Source organism: Scleropages formosus, chromosome 20 (assembly GCF_900964775.1).
Source record: "Scleropages formosus chromosome 20, fSclFor1.1, whole genome shotgun sequence".
NCBI lineage: Eukaryota > Metazoa > Chordata > Actinopteri > Osteoglossiformes > Osteoglossidae > Scleropages > Scleropages formosus.
In genome coordinates, this window is record NC_041825.1 from 13,953,008 (window position 1) to 13,972,323 (window position 19,316).

At 38.3% G+C, this 19,316-nt stretch overlaps 1 protein-coding gene across 3 annotated transcripts in view; it reads right to left on the bottom strand.

Annotated features, from left to right (window-relative positions):
* LOC108940019 (myosin phosphatase Rho interacting protein) overlaps positions 1-19,316 on the bottom strand; it is a 51,142-nt gene that overhangs the window by 19,246 nt on the left and 12,580 nt on the right. For 2 of the 3 annotated variants that reach the window (XM_018761771.2, XM_018761769.2), the window contains exons 4-14: positions 14,745-14,896; positions 13,779-13,863; positions 12,555-12,729; positions 9,802-10,270; positions 8,525-8,651; positions 5,183-5,290; positions 3,676-3,732; positions 2,147-2,215; positions 1,923-2,012; positions 885-994; positions 125-653 (exon numbers count right to left, since the gene is read on the bottom strand). In XM_018761771.2, the coding sequence (XP_018617287.1) occupies positions 125-653; positions 885-994; positions 1,923-2,012; positions 2,147-2,215; positions 3,676-3,732; positions 5,183-5,290; positions 8,525-8,651; positions 9,802-10,270; positions 12,555-12,729; positions 13,779-13,863; positions 14,745-14,896 (1,971 nt within the window). Of the gene's footprint in view, positions 1-124; positions 654-884; positions 995-1,922; positions 2,013-2,146; positions 2,216-3,675; positions 3,733-5,182; positions 5,291-8,524; positions 8,652-9,021; positions 9,058-9,801; positions 10,271-12,554; positions 12,730-13,778; positions 13,864-14,744; positions 14,897-19,316 lie in introns of those variants that run through there. The other variant, XM_018761770.2, reaches the window with a different exon arrangement.

Here is a 19,316-nt window from a genome sequence, read left to right on the forward strand (position 1 = left end):
GAGTAAAAATTACTTGGCTATAAAAATGGGCAAACCATTTTAAGCAGTATAACACAAATGGGCTATGGAGAAAAGCACCCCTAAATAAATAAATGTAAACGTATGACTGGGCTCTTATACTCACTGACTGTTTGTAGCTTTCCAGAAGATTTTCCAGCTCAGCTGTGGCCCTGGCCTGTGTTATGGACAAAGGAACCCGGCGCTCCTCTCGGATGGGTGTTCTCTCCACCTGCTGCCAGCGCTGTTCAATCTCTTCCTGCATCATTTTCTGCCGCTCTAGCAAGGGTGCAGCTACATCCCCATGGCTACTGCTCTCAAGGACCACCCCAGTGGGTTCCAACGAAGACCCTGTGACTGACTCATACCTCTTCCTGCGCTCCTCTCGCCGTCGGTTGCGCTCTATATCACCAAGCTCAGCCTGAACAGCATCAGCCTCCCGTGCCCGCTGCTGGGCGAGTGCCTGGGCAATAGGGCGGAACTCAGCCCAATCAAAAGTCTTTGAGCGTCCCTCTCGTCTCCGGTCCCGGGCACGACTCCTCTTTAGGCCTGGTTCCCGCTCAACAGAGGAGGTTTCAGAAGAGAGGGAGTCCTGCGTTATGTCAGGCTTCAGAAGACTTTCCAATGGGCCACAAGGTCCATGATCATCCGTCAGACTGCACAGTAGAGATGTAAAGTAACATTTCAATATTTTAGCAAACTTTGACTTTATCTTCCACATGACAAGTACATAACCCATTGGGTTTGTGTTTTACTAATTAAAACTATTAGTTGTCCTAAGGTTTCTTGTAGTATATTGCTCTTATACACAGCTGTAACACTGATCAGATGGAGAGAAATGGAGGATGTGTTTATCATCAGATGGATGGGGTTCATGAAAGTCAGACCTAGCAACATCAGGAGCAGTGGAAGGTCGCACATTCTTCATCACTGCCTGTATCCAGTTCCGGCGTATCCCTGCTGTCATGGCTGACAGTGTGTACACAGCTTCTTGTGTCTGAGGTTCAGGTTGATGGGGGGGATGCAAAACATTTAGACGTCAAAGCAAAGGTATGCTGTACATGGCAAATTAAATATCAAGTTTAGAAGCTCCTCTCATAAGAAATGAGGACATCCAGCATACATTTTCAAGCCATTTTGTATCCACACACTGATTTACTAGTTTAACAATTGTACACAACAGCACCAAGCGATAATGGTCCACTAAGTTTGAGAAAAAAATCTTTTTTTTTTTTTAAAAAAAAAAAAAGCCTTGAGGACTAAATTTTTTTTCCATCAAATCTGAAAAGCTTACAGAATGATTTATAAAGTCTGAGTTCGAAAATATTCCATGACTAACATAAAACATCCTAAATTAGCTAAGGAAAATGTACCTACAATCTTTGAACAAAAGCAAACTAACTGGAGTGATCAGCCATTAGGTTGATTACTCATAACTGTTTTTAAACCTCCTGCAACATTTATAGATGGTATTTCAAATTCATTAGAAAATGCTAAATAAACATGTTCAGTCAGTGAAAATCTGGAATGTGCAAGCAAGCTCTTCATGGGTAACTGTTGGCCTTTTCTTGCACATTCAAACTGCAGTGACTGGCCCAGACAGAAAAATTGAACCATGGCATCCTCCACTGCAATATAAGAGCATGGTGTAACACATTAGTTAAGGACCTATTTCCTCCAGTTTCCACCGGGAAATTTAGTAACTCGGTCTAATTCAACTACGCAACCTGTAAACTGTGTCAGTCATTCTTGTACAAGCACTTGCTAGCCCTGAAACAATGCAAGTTTCAGAAAGTAATCTATTATTTACCATTTCTACGCCTTTGGGGCTGTCTCTGGACCACCGTAGTGGCGTACCTGAAATGTCTTTAATAACCAGACAATCTAGTGTAAAATGAGATGACACAAAGAGCTCATTCACTTACATGAATCTGGAAGCCATAATTCCTCTGAACCTGGTATTCAGTAACATTAAAGCAGGTAGTCAAGTCAATCTCCCCATCCAGATCCGAGGCCTGTAACAGGAAAAAGGTGACACTTAAAATAAAAATAAAAAAAAGAGGCTGTATCATGGTTGTATCTGAAATTATTCTGCCAACATTTAAGTAGATGAACAGAATAATTACAGTAAATTTTATCCTTCAAGTACCTCTTCAGCAATAGAATCCTTGTAGTATCGAAGGCTGTGGTCAGTCAAAACGAACCAATATTTCTTCCACTTAAGAGGACAAATAAAACAGTGTTAAAATTTATCCAAAAGTAAATACATTTGTTCTTGGTATGCTGAAATTGTAATACCTTAATTTGTGGGAACAAAGTCCGAAAATACTCATACTTATTTCAGATAACAGCAAATATGTTTTACAGTTATTTGTTTTCTGGTTTTGTACTCCCTGCAGGCCACTGGACCTCACAGTTATACAACTGTATATAGTTTTAAAAACACAAGGATAACAAGTACAATTTAAAGTGACCCAGAAGAACTAGTCAGACAGCAGAGACTAGAACATGGTGGCAGAACTACTACATATATAAACACATCCAGCCCCATGGGGGATCAATTTAGAGGTTTTTCCCACAACATTCAAAGTCTGTACTTTCAGCCATCAAGGGAGAACAAAAAAGCATCAGAGTTACAAGAGGAAATTTAGAACACAGTGATTCTCAGCAGTATCAATATCTTAATTTCAGTTCAAAAGTTAAAAGAAAACAGATAAGAGTAGGTTTCCCCCTCTGTCAAATCTTTTAGCAACATTGGTTTTATTTTTCCCATAAAAAACACAGTATAAAAGTCAGAGCCCTAGATCACAAAGGGTAAAGTTGTGCCTCCATGAGAGCAACTGAATTGATATAAATTATTGGAGAACGTTTCAAGAATAAGAGGTCATGCTTCTTGAAACGATAAAAGCCATCTGAAAAAAGGGACCAAAAAGGGCAGTGGCAACCCTTTTGGACCTTTGGCCATTGAAGCTACAGCTTCAAAGCATAACTCTTCACTTTAAAGGCTACAGAGAATCTCTGCAAGTTCATCCAAACCACTCTGAAGCCTGCATGCATAAATAAATAAAATAAATAGCACTTCAGCAAGTGCAAAGATCTACCAATGTATGCTTTACATTTAACATCCAACAGACACAGTTAAGTACACAGACATATGAGTAAATACAACAAAACCTAATGAACCAAAGCTCTGTGTATACTTTTTGCCTTATAATAATCTCTGGCAAATAAACTAATTAGATTATTCATTATTTTATATTCATTCAGTAAGATTTGTAACATTAATGAGGGTCAAAAATGTAAAAAAAACTAAATTTTGGCCATGGTTACCAGCAGTTCTTTGCTGAGGCTGCAAATGTTTCCACCATGTTACCATTGACAAAATAATCCAAAAACAGAAAATCCCTAATGTTTCTGATCTTCTGACTATATTAATGCAGAACACCACTTTGTAAATCTAACAACAAAACAGTAACAGAAGTGAAGGTATGAAACAGCTGAAATATTCAAAGAATACAGAGAAGCACATACTTGCAACAACAATGTAAAAAATGTGCATTGACTGGGTGCGATGCATTCATGCTTTACTGCGGAATGTATACATGCTACCATTTCAACTTGACTCCTCGTGTGTATAAACTCACATTTGCTGTGTTGACAACTTTGCTGATAACCTACCTGTCCCTGCTCATCAAGTTTCACCATCCACCCTTTTTTGAAATTCAGCAAATCTGGCTGGAAGGGGGGGAAAAAATTAAAGTACTTTGAGTTATTTAAAATTAGCTTATTCACCTTGACATTTCGATGAACAGTAATCAGCAGTGAACCTAATGCTTTTTACTAACCATGAAGAAATCTGACATGACATGCCACCAAGATGAGTGGAATTAGAAACACAATATCAAATTTATGCCAGCTTCAATTCTCTTTCCTGACCACATCTACTTACATCAAAAACTGAAATGAAAACTTGTTCATATGAGTATATCAAGCATTACACTATTACAAAGGCCAATCATTTAAGAGAAAGGAAAAAAGAAATCAGTACCATGAATAAAAGTCACTAGGATAAAACAACTTTTTCTTACATAAACTCACGATTCCTTTAGTTGACAGAAGTTAGAAAAAACACACAAAAACAGCAAGGGCAAAAAAACCTCATCATGTTACATTCTCTTTTTTCAAAAGAGCAGCTTGCGAAAACCAACTACACCAATACTCCAAATGTTGCCACGCCTGTTGGCCACACAGTGATATCGTTAATCTCATCCCAAGTGTTCAGCTGTGAGATGCTGCTGTGTGAGGGGGACCATGCAGTCACACACATATGTGCTCACTAAAACTCACCAACCAGAAACACATACATGCAAGGTCGCCTGTACGGCTGTGGACGCACAAAGATGGATCCATGATGTGTACATAGACAAGGCAAACTGTGAGGAATAGAAGCCATGGGCAAGTGCAAAGACCACATTATGATGACCTGGGCAGTGGAGTAGGGGGGGCGAATGCTGCCCCCAGCACCACGGGGAAGGCAAATAGGATGTCGATGTTCTCAGAGAACAAACAGATACCACAGGAACAAATTAAGTAGGGTACAGGAGGATTTGTTAAAAGAAACCAGGAGACCACAACTCTTTAACAGGAGATTAGAAATAGAAACCACTTAGAAGGTTGCAAGACCTGTTCTTTCACTATTACACTATGTGCTACCACAGTGTATAAAAAGATATGACTGATATACAGATCACTGACAGAGCACTCCACTGAAAGTGGTCAGAAACCCTGTTCTACAACTGGCTGCAAGGTGGTATGGTTGGTTTTTATAGCACCACACAGAAACTGCCTTATAAAGCCTGCTCCTCTTTGCAGACCTCTATTCCTCACCATGAAATGTAGAAACTTGATGAGACCAGACTAAACTTCTGAAAAGGGCAAGCCACGTAATACTGTTAAATTCATAATGTTCCAGTACACAGAAATATTTGTGAGACACAGACTCTTAAGACTTTCTAAAACAATTTCACCTGCAGAAACAAGACTAGATTGTGCTGCTCTACTCATAACTTCTACATCTCAGTCCACAATGATACTTTTAATTGTTCATGCTTCCGTTCAGTTGTGCTCACCTGTGCTCATGTAACTCTTCAACCTCAAAAATCAAGTCTGCGCAAAAAACACTTACTGTCATAACAGATTCCGTGGTTCTTCGGTCAAGTGACTTAGCTCTTCTTAGAGGTGGTAGAGTTGAACGGGTGAAATCTAAACCCTGTGGCAAATCATGTTTCTTCTCCTAAAAAAAAAAAACACATGACCAAACATTACATCACAGATTTAATAATACAGGTATGAAGATGTTCATGTAAGGTATAAATGTTCATGATCATGCTTGGATCAATCCTTTACAGAGACACTCCTGCAATATAACATAAATATTTATGTTCATCTCCAAAACAAAAGAAAAAAAAGAACTAGCTAGGAAGGTGATTAGGAATCGGCAATATTTGGGTAATTTTATGCAGCTACTTGTGTGATGAACGTTGGTGCATATGGTAAAGGAAACTAACTGTACTTAATCACATCTGCAGCTGCGTCTTTCTCCTAAGGTAATGCACAAACTATTTTCTACGAGGTGTACGTCGCTTTGGAGATAAGCATCTGCTAAACGAATGAATGTAAATGTAAGATGTTTTTAATAAAATTCAGTCCTTCCCTGTGCTATTTTTTAATGGCGCCATTAGAGCAAACAGCACAACATTACTTACAAAACAAGGACAATGTATTCACGAAGATTTGTAAAGGATTACTTCTCTACAACAAGGTAGTAACTAGGAATGGAATTTTACATATTTTAGTATGGAAAACAGGACCAAATTTTACACAAACAAAGCCACTTTTATTTCGGAACTTCAGCAGCAGTCGAAATGTTGAGCACAACTGTTGTAAAGTTCTTTTTAAATCACAAAGCACTGGGCTCAACTTTGCTCAGGAAATCTGCTGACATGTCTTCCTAGATCTTCTGCAGCAATTCCCAGAGATGTAGGACACTTTGGGTTGCTTTCCTTTTGCTGTAATGAACAGTTTGTCCCATACAAGTATTGTCTAGGTGTACTCAAACATTTCACATGTACCGTGCTTACTACCTAACTGACACAGTAAAGGAGACAAAAAAAGGAACTCTGTCTTTTTGCGTTGCATTTGTCATATGAACTTTTGTGTCTGCATCAGCACCTCTCTTTGTTCTGAGACTACCAGATTGATACTTTCCTGGTTGTGTGTTTTTATCGTCATGCTAGTGCATTTATTCGCCTTATTCTAGTGACTAGCCAACTTGTCTTCTCTTTAAAAACACAAGATGCCATACTAACCTACATAAACAGACACACAAAGTCTGTGTGAATGGTGTACAGCGCTGCTAATGTAATCCAACTAATCTGTTTCTCTGAAATCAAGCAGCACAATTCTGCTTAGGAAATGACCCACAAGACCAGCAGTCCGAAAAAGCTCTAGTGTTACTAAGCAGATTCTCAGAGGGATAAATGGTTTTATTTCAGGACGTGCATGTACATGTCATTGAATCTAACAAGGCAAAAATAAATATGTCTATATTTAATTTAAAAAGAAAATTAAAAGAACTGAAAAGAAAATTAAAAATACAAACAAAAACCACAGTAAGTCAGCATCAGCTGGAATGGCACAAAAGCTACAAGAAATGCACATTGATTTGGACAGCACTTTTCCACAGCAACGTGATTCCTCCATTAAGGCAAGAATTCAAGAATATAACGGGAAACATTTTTTAACGGAAATATCAATAATGTGTAGAAAGGGCCAAGTGTTTGTGTGGCCCATGGAACAGTGATGGTCAGCAGCAGAGGAAAATTAAGGTCCCTCTCGATCTTCTGCTAAAAAGAGCACTTTCCACAAAGCTCTCAGGTTCAGTGAATGAAGACTTTAGTTTTTCCCTTGTCTTCCCAAGCATAGGGATGCCACCAGGTCAGCATAAAGAGTAACAAATTTCTTTATTAGATCTCAGAAAAACAAGTATTACCAACTGAAGTTTTGACTGTAAATAGAAACCTTTTAAGGAGTGAACCTGACTCCTTAAGTTTCTCATGATTGCAGCTGTAAGTATGCAGTGACCTCTGACCAAACAAGAGCAGCCACCTTCCTGCTTGACCTTCATTTCTTTTTTAGCATCACAGTCAAAACAAATAGCTTGATTCACGTGCTTCAGGGCCATGCTAAACTTCTGTTTCCTCTATGCAAGAAATATAGAACAGAAAAATACACATAATGGCAGGAAGAGAGAACAACATCATTTTAAAAATCTCATTAGAACGATCATGACAGCCTTTGCAGTGAAGCATGGCACAATGAGATAAAGCATTTTAATTGGAAATAAGATATAATCCTCCCTTTCCCTTGACTTTAAAGGGCAAGGGTATATGAGAAAGCTATGTCAGAGTTTCTAAATTTACATTTAAACATCAAAACGAGTCCTAAAATGTTGCATTTGGCAACCCATGATTGAATCATTCTCAAACTGGACTACACCACTTAACTTCAACGGGACATCAGCATGCAAGTTGTTTTAAATTCTGAGGAAGCGTTTTCCCCAGGACAGGGTGGGAAAAGGAAGTGCAACTATCGGGGAATCTAACCACAGCATGGAAAATGGAAATTAATTGAGCTCACACCTCTGACCTCTACTTAGAATGAAAACAAAAACAGCAATAGAGAAGCATCATCTGCTAGAAGTGTAAAGATTCATCCTAGTTTGGTTTCCATGGTGCTTTTTGGGCCAACCTCTTTTTCTTGATTGCTCCAAAGTCACAATAATTAACAACTATAGTGAACTGATGTATAGTGTAAAGGCTTTTTGGTATGATTGCAAACATACTGTACTGTACATTACATTTATTCATTTAGCAGACTCTTCTCCAAAGCAACTTCCAACAAACTATGTAGTGTTACCAGCCCACACACCTTATTCACCAAGGTGACTTCCAATGCTAATACTGTACACTACTGACAATGGGTCACTCATCCATACATCAGTGGAAGACACTTTCAGATGAACTTGAACAGCATGTCTTTGGACTGTGGGAGGAAACCGGAGCACCCGGAGGAAACCCACGCAGACAAGGGGTGAATATGCAAACTCCACATAGACTGAGAGGGGATCAAACCCACATCCTCTCGCACCACCCATGCACTGTGAGATTGCAGCGCTACTCATTGTGCCACCATGCCACATTGTAAATACTGAAAATTCAGTAGTACTTGGTGTTACTATAAAGTTGAATCATCCAGCTTGAATTTTTCTCAGGAACAAATAAAAGAAACTGAGTTTTACAGGTTGTGAATATTAGACTACACATTTCTTTCAATTAAAATATAAAACATCTAAAATTATTTAAGATATAAATGTTTAACATATAAATGTATGAACTGAGTTGTTTTAAGTGATAATCACATTAGCTTTTTGGGTGGAAGAGGCCAGGCTAAGAGGATGAGGCCATACCTCCCTCTGGAAGCGTCGTGTCTCACTACGGCCTTGTCTAAGACTGCCACAGCTGGCCTCCTCCACTTCCATCCTCTCTGCATTCTCCAGCTCCAGAGCCTCCAACTTCTCTATCACATTAGAGCGACTGCAAGACAGGAAAAAGGAGGCCAATATTAATTTAAGAACCAACACAGACAGAAACAGAGTTATGATTGCAAGGTATGACTGAGGAATGAGAGAAGGAATTAACTGTTCCTGTTAAGATGAGGTTTAAATGTATAAAGACTTTTTTGTGAGAAAGAAATATGTCTGCATGAGCACAGGATAATCTGACTACAAAATACTTATGTCCCACTTAAAATGTGTACATAATTCTGCAATCATTATGAATTGTTCCATGTATTAGCTCAGACATTTGCATTTCCATTGTTTACCCCATGAGGTTCTTTTTGCATACATACAAGAGTTGCTGTGAAAAATAATGCCTTTCTCTGATGATCACTTTCTTTACCCACCATTTTGGTGAAAGGAAGAATTTAGACAGCTAGGAGCCAGCTGGAAATATTAAAAGTGACTCTTTTTGAAATTTGACCTTATATGGAGAATTCGCTGCTGTGCCGATCCTCCTTAAAAGGCAACTGAGACAGCCAGCGAGGTATTCGCATCACGACATCAGCTGTCCCATTGGCTGCTAGGCACTAAACGGCACAGCTCACGTAAACAAGAATTAAAACCAAACCACCCAGTTACAATGCGAACAACTTAAGTCACTGTTTAAGTTGTTTCTGACATTTCATCTGCAATCTTCAGTAGAAGGAAAAAGGGGCCAAACATATCTGAGAAATAAACTTGTCCCCCATGGGCTCAAGCCATGTTAAGTGTTAAATTTAATTTTTTTTTACTCTTAAGAAACATATGGCTGAAAAAATATCAGTTTACTTAATTTGTTGCACCTAAAACAAAACAGATGAAATTCAGTTGATTGAGTAATACAAAGGACTTAAAGAAAACAATTACGTATGCATTCCATTAATTTTAAAATGTATTTTTTTTACAATTGTAAATACTCCATGATTAATTACGATTGAACTGTTCATTCGGTGTTGTTCACTTATGCAAATTCAGTTAAACCTTGCATTATTCTACATTTTCAATCTGTTTAGTGAGTGTGAAATATACAGTTATATTAATGTATTGATTACAGATATTTTAAAGTTGATAAATTAAAACAAAGCGAAACATTTGATTAAAAATCATTGTTACACCCCTTATGACGTTAGCTCATCAGGGCTCACCTTGTCTCTGGGTTTGGGTGCCGCTCACTGCCCTGCAGGTCAGGGCTATGAATGCGACTGCGCTTCTCAGCCTTGCGTGACTCTACCTCAAGGCGACGCGAGCGTGGAGCGTCATAGGCTCCAGCCACGCGATGGCCCCAGCCAGGTGCTGGCTCAGCTACATGGCTATCCGTGCTGGTCACAGTACTACCACTGGCATCTGAGTCCAGGGAGCTCATGGAGCCACTGATGTGGGAGCCATTGGAAAGCAGGCTGCTGCCTGATGGGAAGGGGTCACTGGGGGCTGGGGAAAGACACCGTGGAACCCCACCCAGCTCCCCGCTGTGACGGCTGGAGGTGCTGCCTGCTGGTGAGAGGATGTCAAGGGGGTGCTGTGGGCTGGTGGTGTGCAAGGGGAGCCCACCACGGTCCACTTCGTCACCATTGATAGAACCACCATCAGAGTTGAGGTCCACAGGGATCCCCTCACCTTTGACAAGAAAGGAAATATCAAGATAAAATTTATACAAAGAAACCCCCCAAAAAAGCCTACTTGGTTTCTGAGAAAATGTAACGCATACACTAGATACCTGGACTGAATGAACAGCTTTAGCAACAAAACAGAAACAATTTATTTAAAAAAATATTTTCAGAAAGAAAATTTATATTTTGTAGGAGAATTGGGTGAGCATATGTAAATTACTGCTATGTCTTTTAACCTTAACATTTAAAGATTTTACACTACTAAGCTTTTTTAATTTTTGCCAGCTTGCCAGTAGGAGGACGAGCTTTTTTAAAAAGTGTGAATCCAATTTGACTTGGGACCAAATCGATGACCAACATCTCGCCTTTCTCAGTAGCATTCACTATTTCCACTTTGAAAGCAATTGTTGTGTGGTGGCCTGTGATGCTTCCTCGTTGCAGCAGAATTAGCACCACCACATGTGGAACACTTTAGGGTTCAAAAAAATCCTCAATTTGTGTAAAAATACACAAAGCGAAGACACCAGTAACAGACATGGTTGAAACAAACTACAAGCAGACAACACAGGATGTGCAGTGTGAAATGGTTCATAAGCCATAAGGTTCATACATTTCAATATTTTCTCTTTAATCATTACTGTTTGATAGCTTTCCATACTTATTCTTAAATATTTTAACTGAAAATTAGTTACTGTACTGTAACTTTTTCAGTATGCTGTGAGTACATAATAGGCAGTGAGTCAAGGGAACAGCATGCCATAGGATGGCATCACTCAACACAGCACCTTCTGACTAAAACAGTAGCTTACCAGTGTAGACGTGGAAAATTAAATCTGTGAATGCCTTTGGTATTTCAACAGGTCTCACTAAACTGTTTTTGTGAGACATTCTGAAGTAGTGGGAAGAGTCTAATGTCTAGTATTTAAATATCATGCCAGCTAGTAAGACTGCCAAAAAGGTATAATCAATTTCTGCCAAGTGAAATACCTCAAATAATGAAAACACTCAGTGTTTACATAACAGCATGATAGAATTTTTGCTATGAAAGCAATTTATACTGTAAAAGTCAAGGATGAAAAACTAGAGAACTACAGGCTTAGAGTTGCTGAAACAAAAGAGAGTCTTCTAAACCTTTTCAAATTCACAGAACCATGGAGAGAATGAAAATAAGTCTATATAGAAGTGCAAATTTTACATTTCATATTAACATGAGACATCACTGAAAAAGCTTACAATTCCTACTTCTTATTAGAATTTGAAATGAAATTTTTGGCTCCAAAATAAACCTTATTGAAAAAACGGCCATCCATAAAAGTGGTGTGCATATGGATGTTCATATTTTTCCACAAATTTGCTCAGTGTGGAAACACACACACACACACACACACACACACACACACACACACACTTTGTGAACCGCTTGTCCCATACGGGGTCGCGGGGAACCGGAGCAACACACATTAATAAAAAAAGGCAGGTCCTGATGATTATAGAATCATGCTCTAAAGAGTACCTTTTCACCAAAACAGTTTAGAATAATTCTTGACAAGAACTGAAAATTTCAAACAATTGACTTTGTCAGACCAAAGAGTTTAGCTTCAGAAATTGAGGTAAAAGTACTTAATTGCCTGGAGTGCAAAATGCTTTCTGAAAAATAGAAATATCAAATAAGCATATTATACATGGGAGTACAGTAGACTGTATACAGATGACCTTTACCTACTAATCAACAATGTGACAGTGTCTTACAGTAAAATGCACTATGGAATTCTTGTGAACATGTCTTGCTTTTGGGTTAGTTTTACAAACTACTATTGCATTAGAGGTCTTGTAAACAAAGGTAGCCTTGACTAGAAATATTGTATAAAACTCAGCTATGCACATTTCTGTAGATGAAAAACCTACAAAGCAATGAAAGAAAAGTGGCCATTGGGGGTTTTTGTAACCATTATACACCATCCAAATAAAATATCAATACAATAGGTTTAACACACTCCAAAGATATGACATATTCAAAAAGAAAAGGACAAACCAGCAAACAATGAAACAATAAAAACCTCAAAAAAAGACACAAAACAACCAGAGAGGAAATCCAGACATTGACACCATTTATTTTCTTGCATGCCTGTTTTTTTTTTTTTTTTTTTTTTAATTTAAATACTTTAACTGTTCCTCAGCTGGCCCAAAGGACACCTGCTGGGGACTGGGCCTCACCACACTACTGGAAACGGAAGTGAGAAAGTTGGCAGGACTTGAAAGGCCACCTGTTGACAACAGTGTTCCCTTCATACCTGTTGGGGACAGAGGCGTGCTGAGTGGCACAACATCAGCCGAGGGCCAGGCTGGCCCCACATCTGCCTCTTTGTTGTGGAGTTCTTCTTGCCATATCATGGAGCGCGAATCTGGAATTTTCTCAGCCTCTGGGATCCCCAAGCCAGTCACAGCAACCTTCGCAGGGCCAGGCTCCTGAAAGGGAGTCACACGACCAACAAATATTTGCATGCAAGAACTCATTCCAGATTTCATCATCTTGATAGACAATGTGAAATGGCCAATTTAACAAAATCAAGCTGTATGTTGTAATTTTTTAGTTTTTGATTATGACCATGTCCTTTTGCTCATCAACAGACAATTCAGTTGTTACATTTTACTTGTTACTTAAAAAAAAAATTTAAATATTTCATAAGAATATTAGCTTGTAATATCTTGATGACAAACTAACTGAAATAAAAATACACTGATGCACTACAATGGGGCATCAGAAAAAACAATTTCCTCACATAAGAGTTAATTTGTTCTGGAAAATCATTCCATGATGGCAAATCTTGTTGTGAGGTGGTCCAATTAACATTTTTTTTCCATGGGAAAAAGAAAATTGGTTCTCAAATAGAAAATGCCACCTACAACTGAAATACCAAAATAAAAGGTAATAACACCAAGATGTTTCATAATATTTGTAAGAAAAAATATTGATAGCACGTATAAGTTCTAATGTCATTCCTTCATTCATAATTGTTAACTGCTTGCACAATTCACGGTTGTGGAGATTTGGATCCTATCCATGAACCATGAGCTATGACATGGGGTGTTCCCTGGGAGGAAACATTTTCAAAATTTCACTGACGGATGTTTATGACAAAAAAACCCTACATACAACATGGGTTTTGAGCACTCAAGTCTGTGATTCTTTCCATTAATACAAGTTGAGCAAATCTTTAGTTTTTTCCTGACTTTTTCTATCATTTTAGTGTAGCCATTTTTTGTAAATTAGAATTGCTAAAACACTAGAGTGCACACTGCATTAAGCTGCCATGTTGTTCTATTCTAGAACAAGTTAGTCTAAGTGATGTTCCTCCTAGCACAAGCATTACATGCAAGACAGACAGCACTTGGTTACAAATTCAGAGTTACAGTAAAACATAATTCCAGTACTCCCACTGCAATGTGCTACATGGAACTGATAATGAACTTTGCAGCTGTGAGAGTTAGGTGAATGTGTGGTCAGAGGAAGTTACCTGTGAAGTGGTGGGCTCTACTTTGCGCTTCTTCTTTTGATTCTGCTTGTTGGTCCTTGGGTACACCACCAATTGCTCACTCCACCTGGTAACCCAAAAGCAAGTAGTGGATTCAGTTATGCCGTAATATGTGAAGGAGCATGTAGAAACAACAACAGTGCAAAACTTAGTTCATAAAGGGTGGGTTGTGGTTTAACGTTTTGCAATCTGTCTAAAAGCTTGCCTGTCTGTCCTTAAGTGGCAGCAGAATGAAGACTACTGCATTCCATGCAAAAAAAAATGCAGTTAGATATAAACCTGGGCCAAATGCTAACCACAATGCAGGAATTAGTCATTCCATAGGCTCCATATACTCTTAAGCTACAACACTTCAGCAAAAACTAGTTACTGCACCCAAACCTCGACATAACTTGAGTTAAACTTTATATAAATTTCTGAAGAAAAAGCATAAACTAGCTGTGGGGTCAACAGGAAAGAGCAGAAGAATATTTTACACCTCTCAAATATATGACAATATAACAAAACACCAAACAGAAGTCAACAGCATTGCTAGCTTTGAGAAAATCTTAGTAGTCTGGTAATAATAAGAGATTTACATTACGTTTATTCATTTAGTAGACGCTTTTCTCCAAAGCGACATACATCTTACAGAAAGAGACAGAAGCAGCTTTCCCCATTCTTTAGGGCAACAGGCTGTGTAGTGGTTTGAGCAATCACATTTTACCTGAAGGACCCAGGTTCAAATAGTGCTCCTGTTGTAAAACCCTTGAGCAAGGCACTTATCCTAAACTGCTCCAGGCAAAAGTACCCATATGTAAAAATAGGTAAATAATTATATGTAGCTGACTAGATAAATATGGATTTTAAGTCACTGTAGCATGAGCTAAATGAATAAATTATAAAAAAAAAAATAATTTTACTCAAGGAGGACACAGTGATAACATACAGCCTCTAAGCTGCTCCTACCCATTAATTATCTCTTTGTTTTCCCCACGGATGTAGTATTCTTGATCCGGTGTGATGATGCACAATGCGTTCTTCTGTCCGGTCCTTGGTTCAGCATCAATGACATCTGTACACAGGTTCATATTCACTGTTCCCTGAGGCAGGGTGCTTGGCTGGGGGAGGAGGTTAAACAACCGTATTGAACCAGAAAGTAACGTCATGTTGGCTTTACAGGTGAGATTAATTGCAGAAAGCCAGTGAATACAGAAAACATTACACTAATATACCATAAGAAACCCTAACAACAAAACATTAGCGTCTTTCAGCTGCATTTAAAAATTTTTGTTCATGAAGATACATGGACACATCCATTACTCCCTCACAACACCCCTTCTCTGGGTGCTCCTTTATTAACTTCATCTGATCTGGAATGCATGTCACTGTGAGGCCAGTTATGTTTGGTGAAGACTGTTCACTTAAGCGTTCTTGGAAATTATTCATTTGTCTGAGTCCCCAGGGCTGCATCTGCATCTCTAGAAATGGAAAGCAGATTCATGACATAAAATTAGGTTTTCCTCCCACTGCTACAGATGTAATCTGAAGTCACTGGAGCCTCTTTTCAAGTTCCCGTGGAGTCAGAAATAATTTCCCTACTGTCCACAATTACATGGCAGATGAAAAGATAAATGCAATTTTGTGTAAGCTAAACAAATTGAAAGCTGTATCACTTCAACTTACAACTTAGGGAGGGAAAAGAAAAAAAAAAAAAAAAAAAAAATCAAGAGCAGCAAATTCAAGCAGTCTCATAACTTTGCGTGGAAATAGAGACCATCTGTTCATGCTGGACAAGTATTTATCTGCCAGTTAACAACTGCAGAGTTCATCTATAAAACTAGTGTGGAATGAAAGATTCAGGATGCAGTTTCAACCCCTTACAGACAGAGGTTTATTTAAAAAAAGAAGGTGAACAGTGGCCCCCGATTCAGAAGCTCAGTCTGCACTGAAAGGGGAGTGTCTGAGCTATGGCCTTTGTTCTCTGCAGACAGTAGGAGTACACTTCTTGCCCCCCATGGCTGCACCCTAATGCTTGTATCAGAGAGGTATTTTGTGAAAAATACTGGCTACCCAGAACACGCCCATTACAGCTAGGCATCATATAGCTATGCCAAAGAGAAGGTGGGGATTTGGGACTATCACACCACCACTGTGCTGTCTGCCAACACCTATAAGAGTCAACTGGGATCTGTATCATGCAGTAACATTGTGTCACTACACAATGATCAATGCACTATAATTTAAAAGCTTTACATAATAAAATTCTTGTATCAGCTGTATTCATTGCACTGGTTTTTAATAAGTAATTTCAATAATTTTGATTTTGTCCACAAAACTGGCAACAGATTAACAATAACAAATATAAATCTGTCAACATTATATTACATTATGTATTAGACAGGCTGAAGAACTAAACCTTAGCAAAATAATTCTGCTCATGAAAGTAGCAAGTAGTACAGTAAAGCTTTTCAGAGCACATAATGCACTGCTACAGAAGTCAACAGGAAGTCAATATCATTTCAGAATCAAATACAAAACTTCAGCTTTGTGTCAAAACTGCCTCCACTGTAAGGTCACTATATGGTTATCAAACAATTGCTATGGCAACCAGGAAAAGCCTTTCGGTTCATGGTGTGCCAGCTGAAAAGAGAAGGCGACCATGGAAAACCAGAAAAAAGCTTTTTGTAGGCTGTACACAAGCAACAGATAAAAAACGTGTGGGCACTTCTGCACAGTGCACACTGTGTGAAAAAGAGGCACGCAAAATCTGTTTAAGACAATATTAGATGCGAGGTTCACAGGATGTCAGCGATAAACCTGTTCATAAACTGTAGAAGAAAACCAACAATTTCACACTGACATGTCTTTCCCACTAAACATATATTCAGAAAATTCCAGTTCCATAGAAAAGTGGTCCTGAAAACATGCAAAATATTCCACCTCATAAAGAGGGATCCCCCAAGTTCTGAACCCCATCCATCATCCAGCATATGGCAAGAATTTAAAGAGCATGAAATCTTCCCTCTGTTAATACTGTTAAATAAGAGTGAATCCACAAAAGCAGTGATTTCTGCCTTGGCTGTTATCAGGCATTCAGCAGCCACTCGATGTAAAACAGGTGCTCTCTTTTCTGATGCCTTTTATGGCCATTTGAGTGATCCTGCTTCATAAAAAAGCAAGCAAGTTAACCCACAAACCTGCCAAATATGGCAATTACTCTGTGTACATATTAATAAAAGTCAGCACAGCCAGACCTTGAATTCTTTACAAATGTGAATTTATTTAGATTTAAAACAGTTACATGTATGTGTCTCACACAATCTTACAGATTCAATATTTTTATCTTACGTCTTGGGAGGTATTTCAATAACACCTTCCATGCAAAGGCAATGCATTTTAACACCTCATTAAGAGATACATTTACAAAATATAAAAACTCCACACCATATTTGTATAGCTACTTAAACTTATCAGGAAAGAATGAAATGATCCTTTTAGAGTTAGTCTGTCTGCATTTAAGTGTTCTCTAACAGGCTAGATAAAAACGCTGTCCAACTGGTTTGTTACTGGCAGCAAGTTCTTGCCATTCATACGCTGCGACACTGTGGCCCTGACTTTGAAACAAAATCTCATTCTACATCCTTACATTGTTTGAGATTTTTATGGGCTGGCTAATAATAACAACCAAGAAGGGGGCTAGAATTAAAAATAGGGCTTTTGTCAAAGACAGTCAGTACTTCCTAAACAAAAAAGCAGGCAAGATCTGTTGCACAAAAAATAACACAAGAATCGTAACATTCACTTAAAAAAAAAAAAAAAAAAAAAAAAAAAAAAAACCTTATTTCAAATATCTGTTCAGAACACTCTGAAAAGAGTCTTCCATGTCATAACCTTATTAGTTTTAAAACAAGGTTGGCAGAATTGGCTGTCTCCCTATCAAAGCCTTGACTGTCCTAAGGACGCCGACTGTCCACCCTCACCTCTCTGTCACGATGCCATAACACCTCTGTTGGCACGGCAACTATTCACACTATATACTCCAGGTATGTTCCAACTTGATTTATGTCAGTAATGCAACCTGTAACTTCTCCCTCCCCTTCCTTCTTGCCCTAGAGCAACAAGCTCCTGCTTGAGTGTCTGAGAACAGGGACAAATCAGACTCGTTTGAGCCAATAAACCTCTGTCTCATCCTGCAACACGTGATGACACTCCTACTGCGATCTCTTGAAAAATTCAATGAACAGCTCTAATCACTGCCTGTACCTGAAACGAACAGATGTTGTGAATACCTTCAGATGAATGCCAAACTACGTTAGGCCTTCTTCCCAGATGACTTGCATAAAACGTCTTCATATGAGTTACTTCCATGACTAGCTTCAGAGGTTTTTATTGATCCAGCTTAAATATAGAAACCTTATTACCTTTTGAAGGTATTTGTAATGTAGGTTTACTTGAAGTCATGTTTTACTGTCTTTCAGCAGTTTAGGAGTTCAATAACACATTAATAAATTTTTTTTTCCCTTTGTCATTAAGAAAGTATAAAGTGCTGCATAACAATTTAGCTTCTATAAATACTATATAACATTTTTTGCAACTAATTCCTACAGTGATTTTATTAAAAATTAAAAAGCAGAGGAAAGACTAGGTTCTGAGATTTATTTCATTATGAAACATGTAACATTGGCACTCAGTGACTGGTCAAGGTTAACAACCACAACAGTTACTTTCAAAATATTTTACATTCATTGCTCTTACCAGACAATCGAGCTATTTAAAAAATAGGCAATTCACTTGGTAAGTTTGGCATGTTTATTCATAGTACGGCTTTGACAATCAAGTGTGGATGAAATTAAACTAAATTAAAAAAAAAAACTACCAAGCTAACAGATTAACTGCTTTATGTCTCATGGACATGAGATTTACATATGTATTTATTCATTTAGTTGATGCTTTTCTTCAAACCAACTTACAATGCAAAGTTACTTACAATTATCCATTTATACAGCTGGGTATTTTTTACTGGAGCAATTTTACGGTAAATACTTTGCACAAGGGTACTACAGCTGGAGGTGGGAATCAAACCTGTGACCTTTGGGTCCAAAAGCAGCAGTTCTAAGCACCACGCTACTAACTGTCCCTATGAAATGTCCCACATGAAAAGGTGAAATCTCAAATGCTGTGCTGTTTCCTGAATGAAACGTTCATCTCGGGCTCCGTTTAATTCCTGCCCATGCCGACCTTCAGTTCCTAGCGATTAGGCGCAAATATTTTTAACACACTTGGCTAAACAGTGACCTTAATTCAGCGATTGTGTAACACTCAAAGATTTACAGTCTGAATTGACTGTATTTTCATGTTACATAAAGAAGTGATTAAGTCAACATTTGGATCAACAACTGATTCAAATCATTTTAACTGCAGTAATGCCCTGACGCACAATAAATGCATTAAATCAATAACCTAGTCTGCTACAGCACTCAAATGTTTTACTATACATAGATAGCCAACACATCATTAGCAACACATTATTTGTGAGAA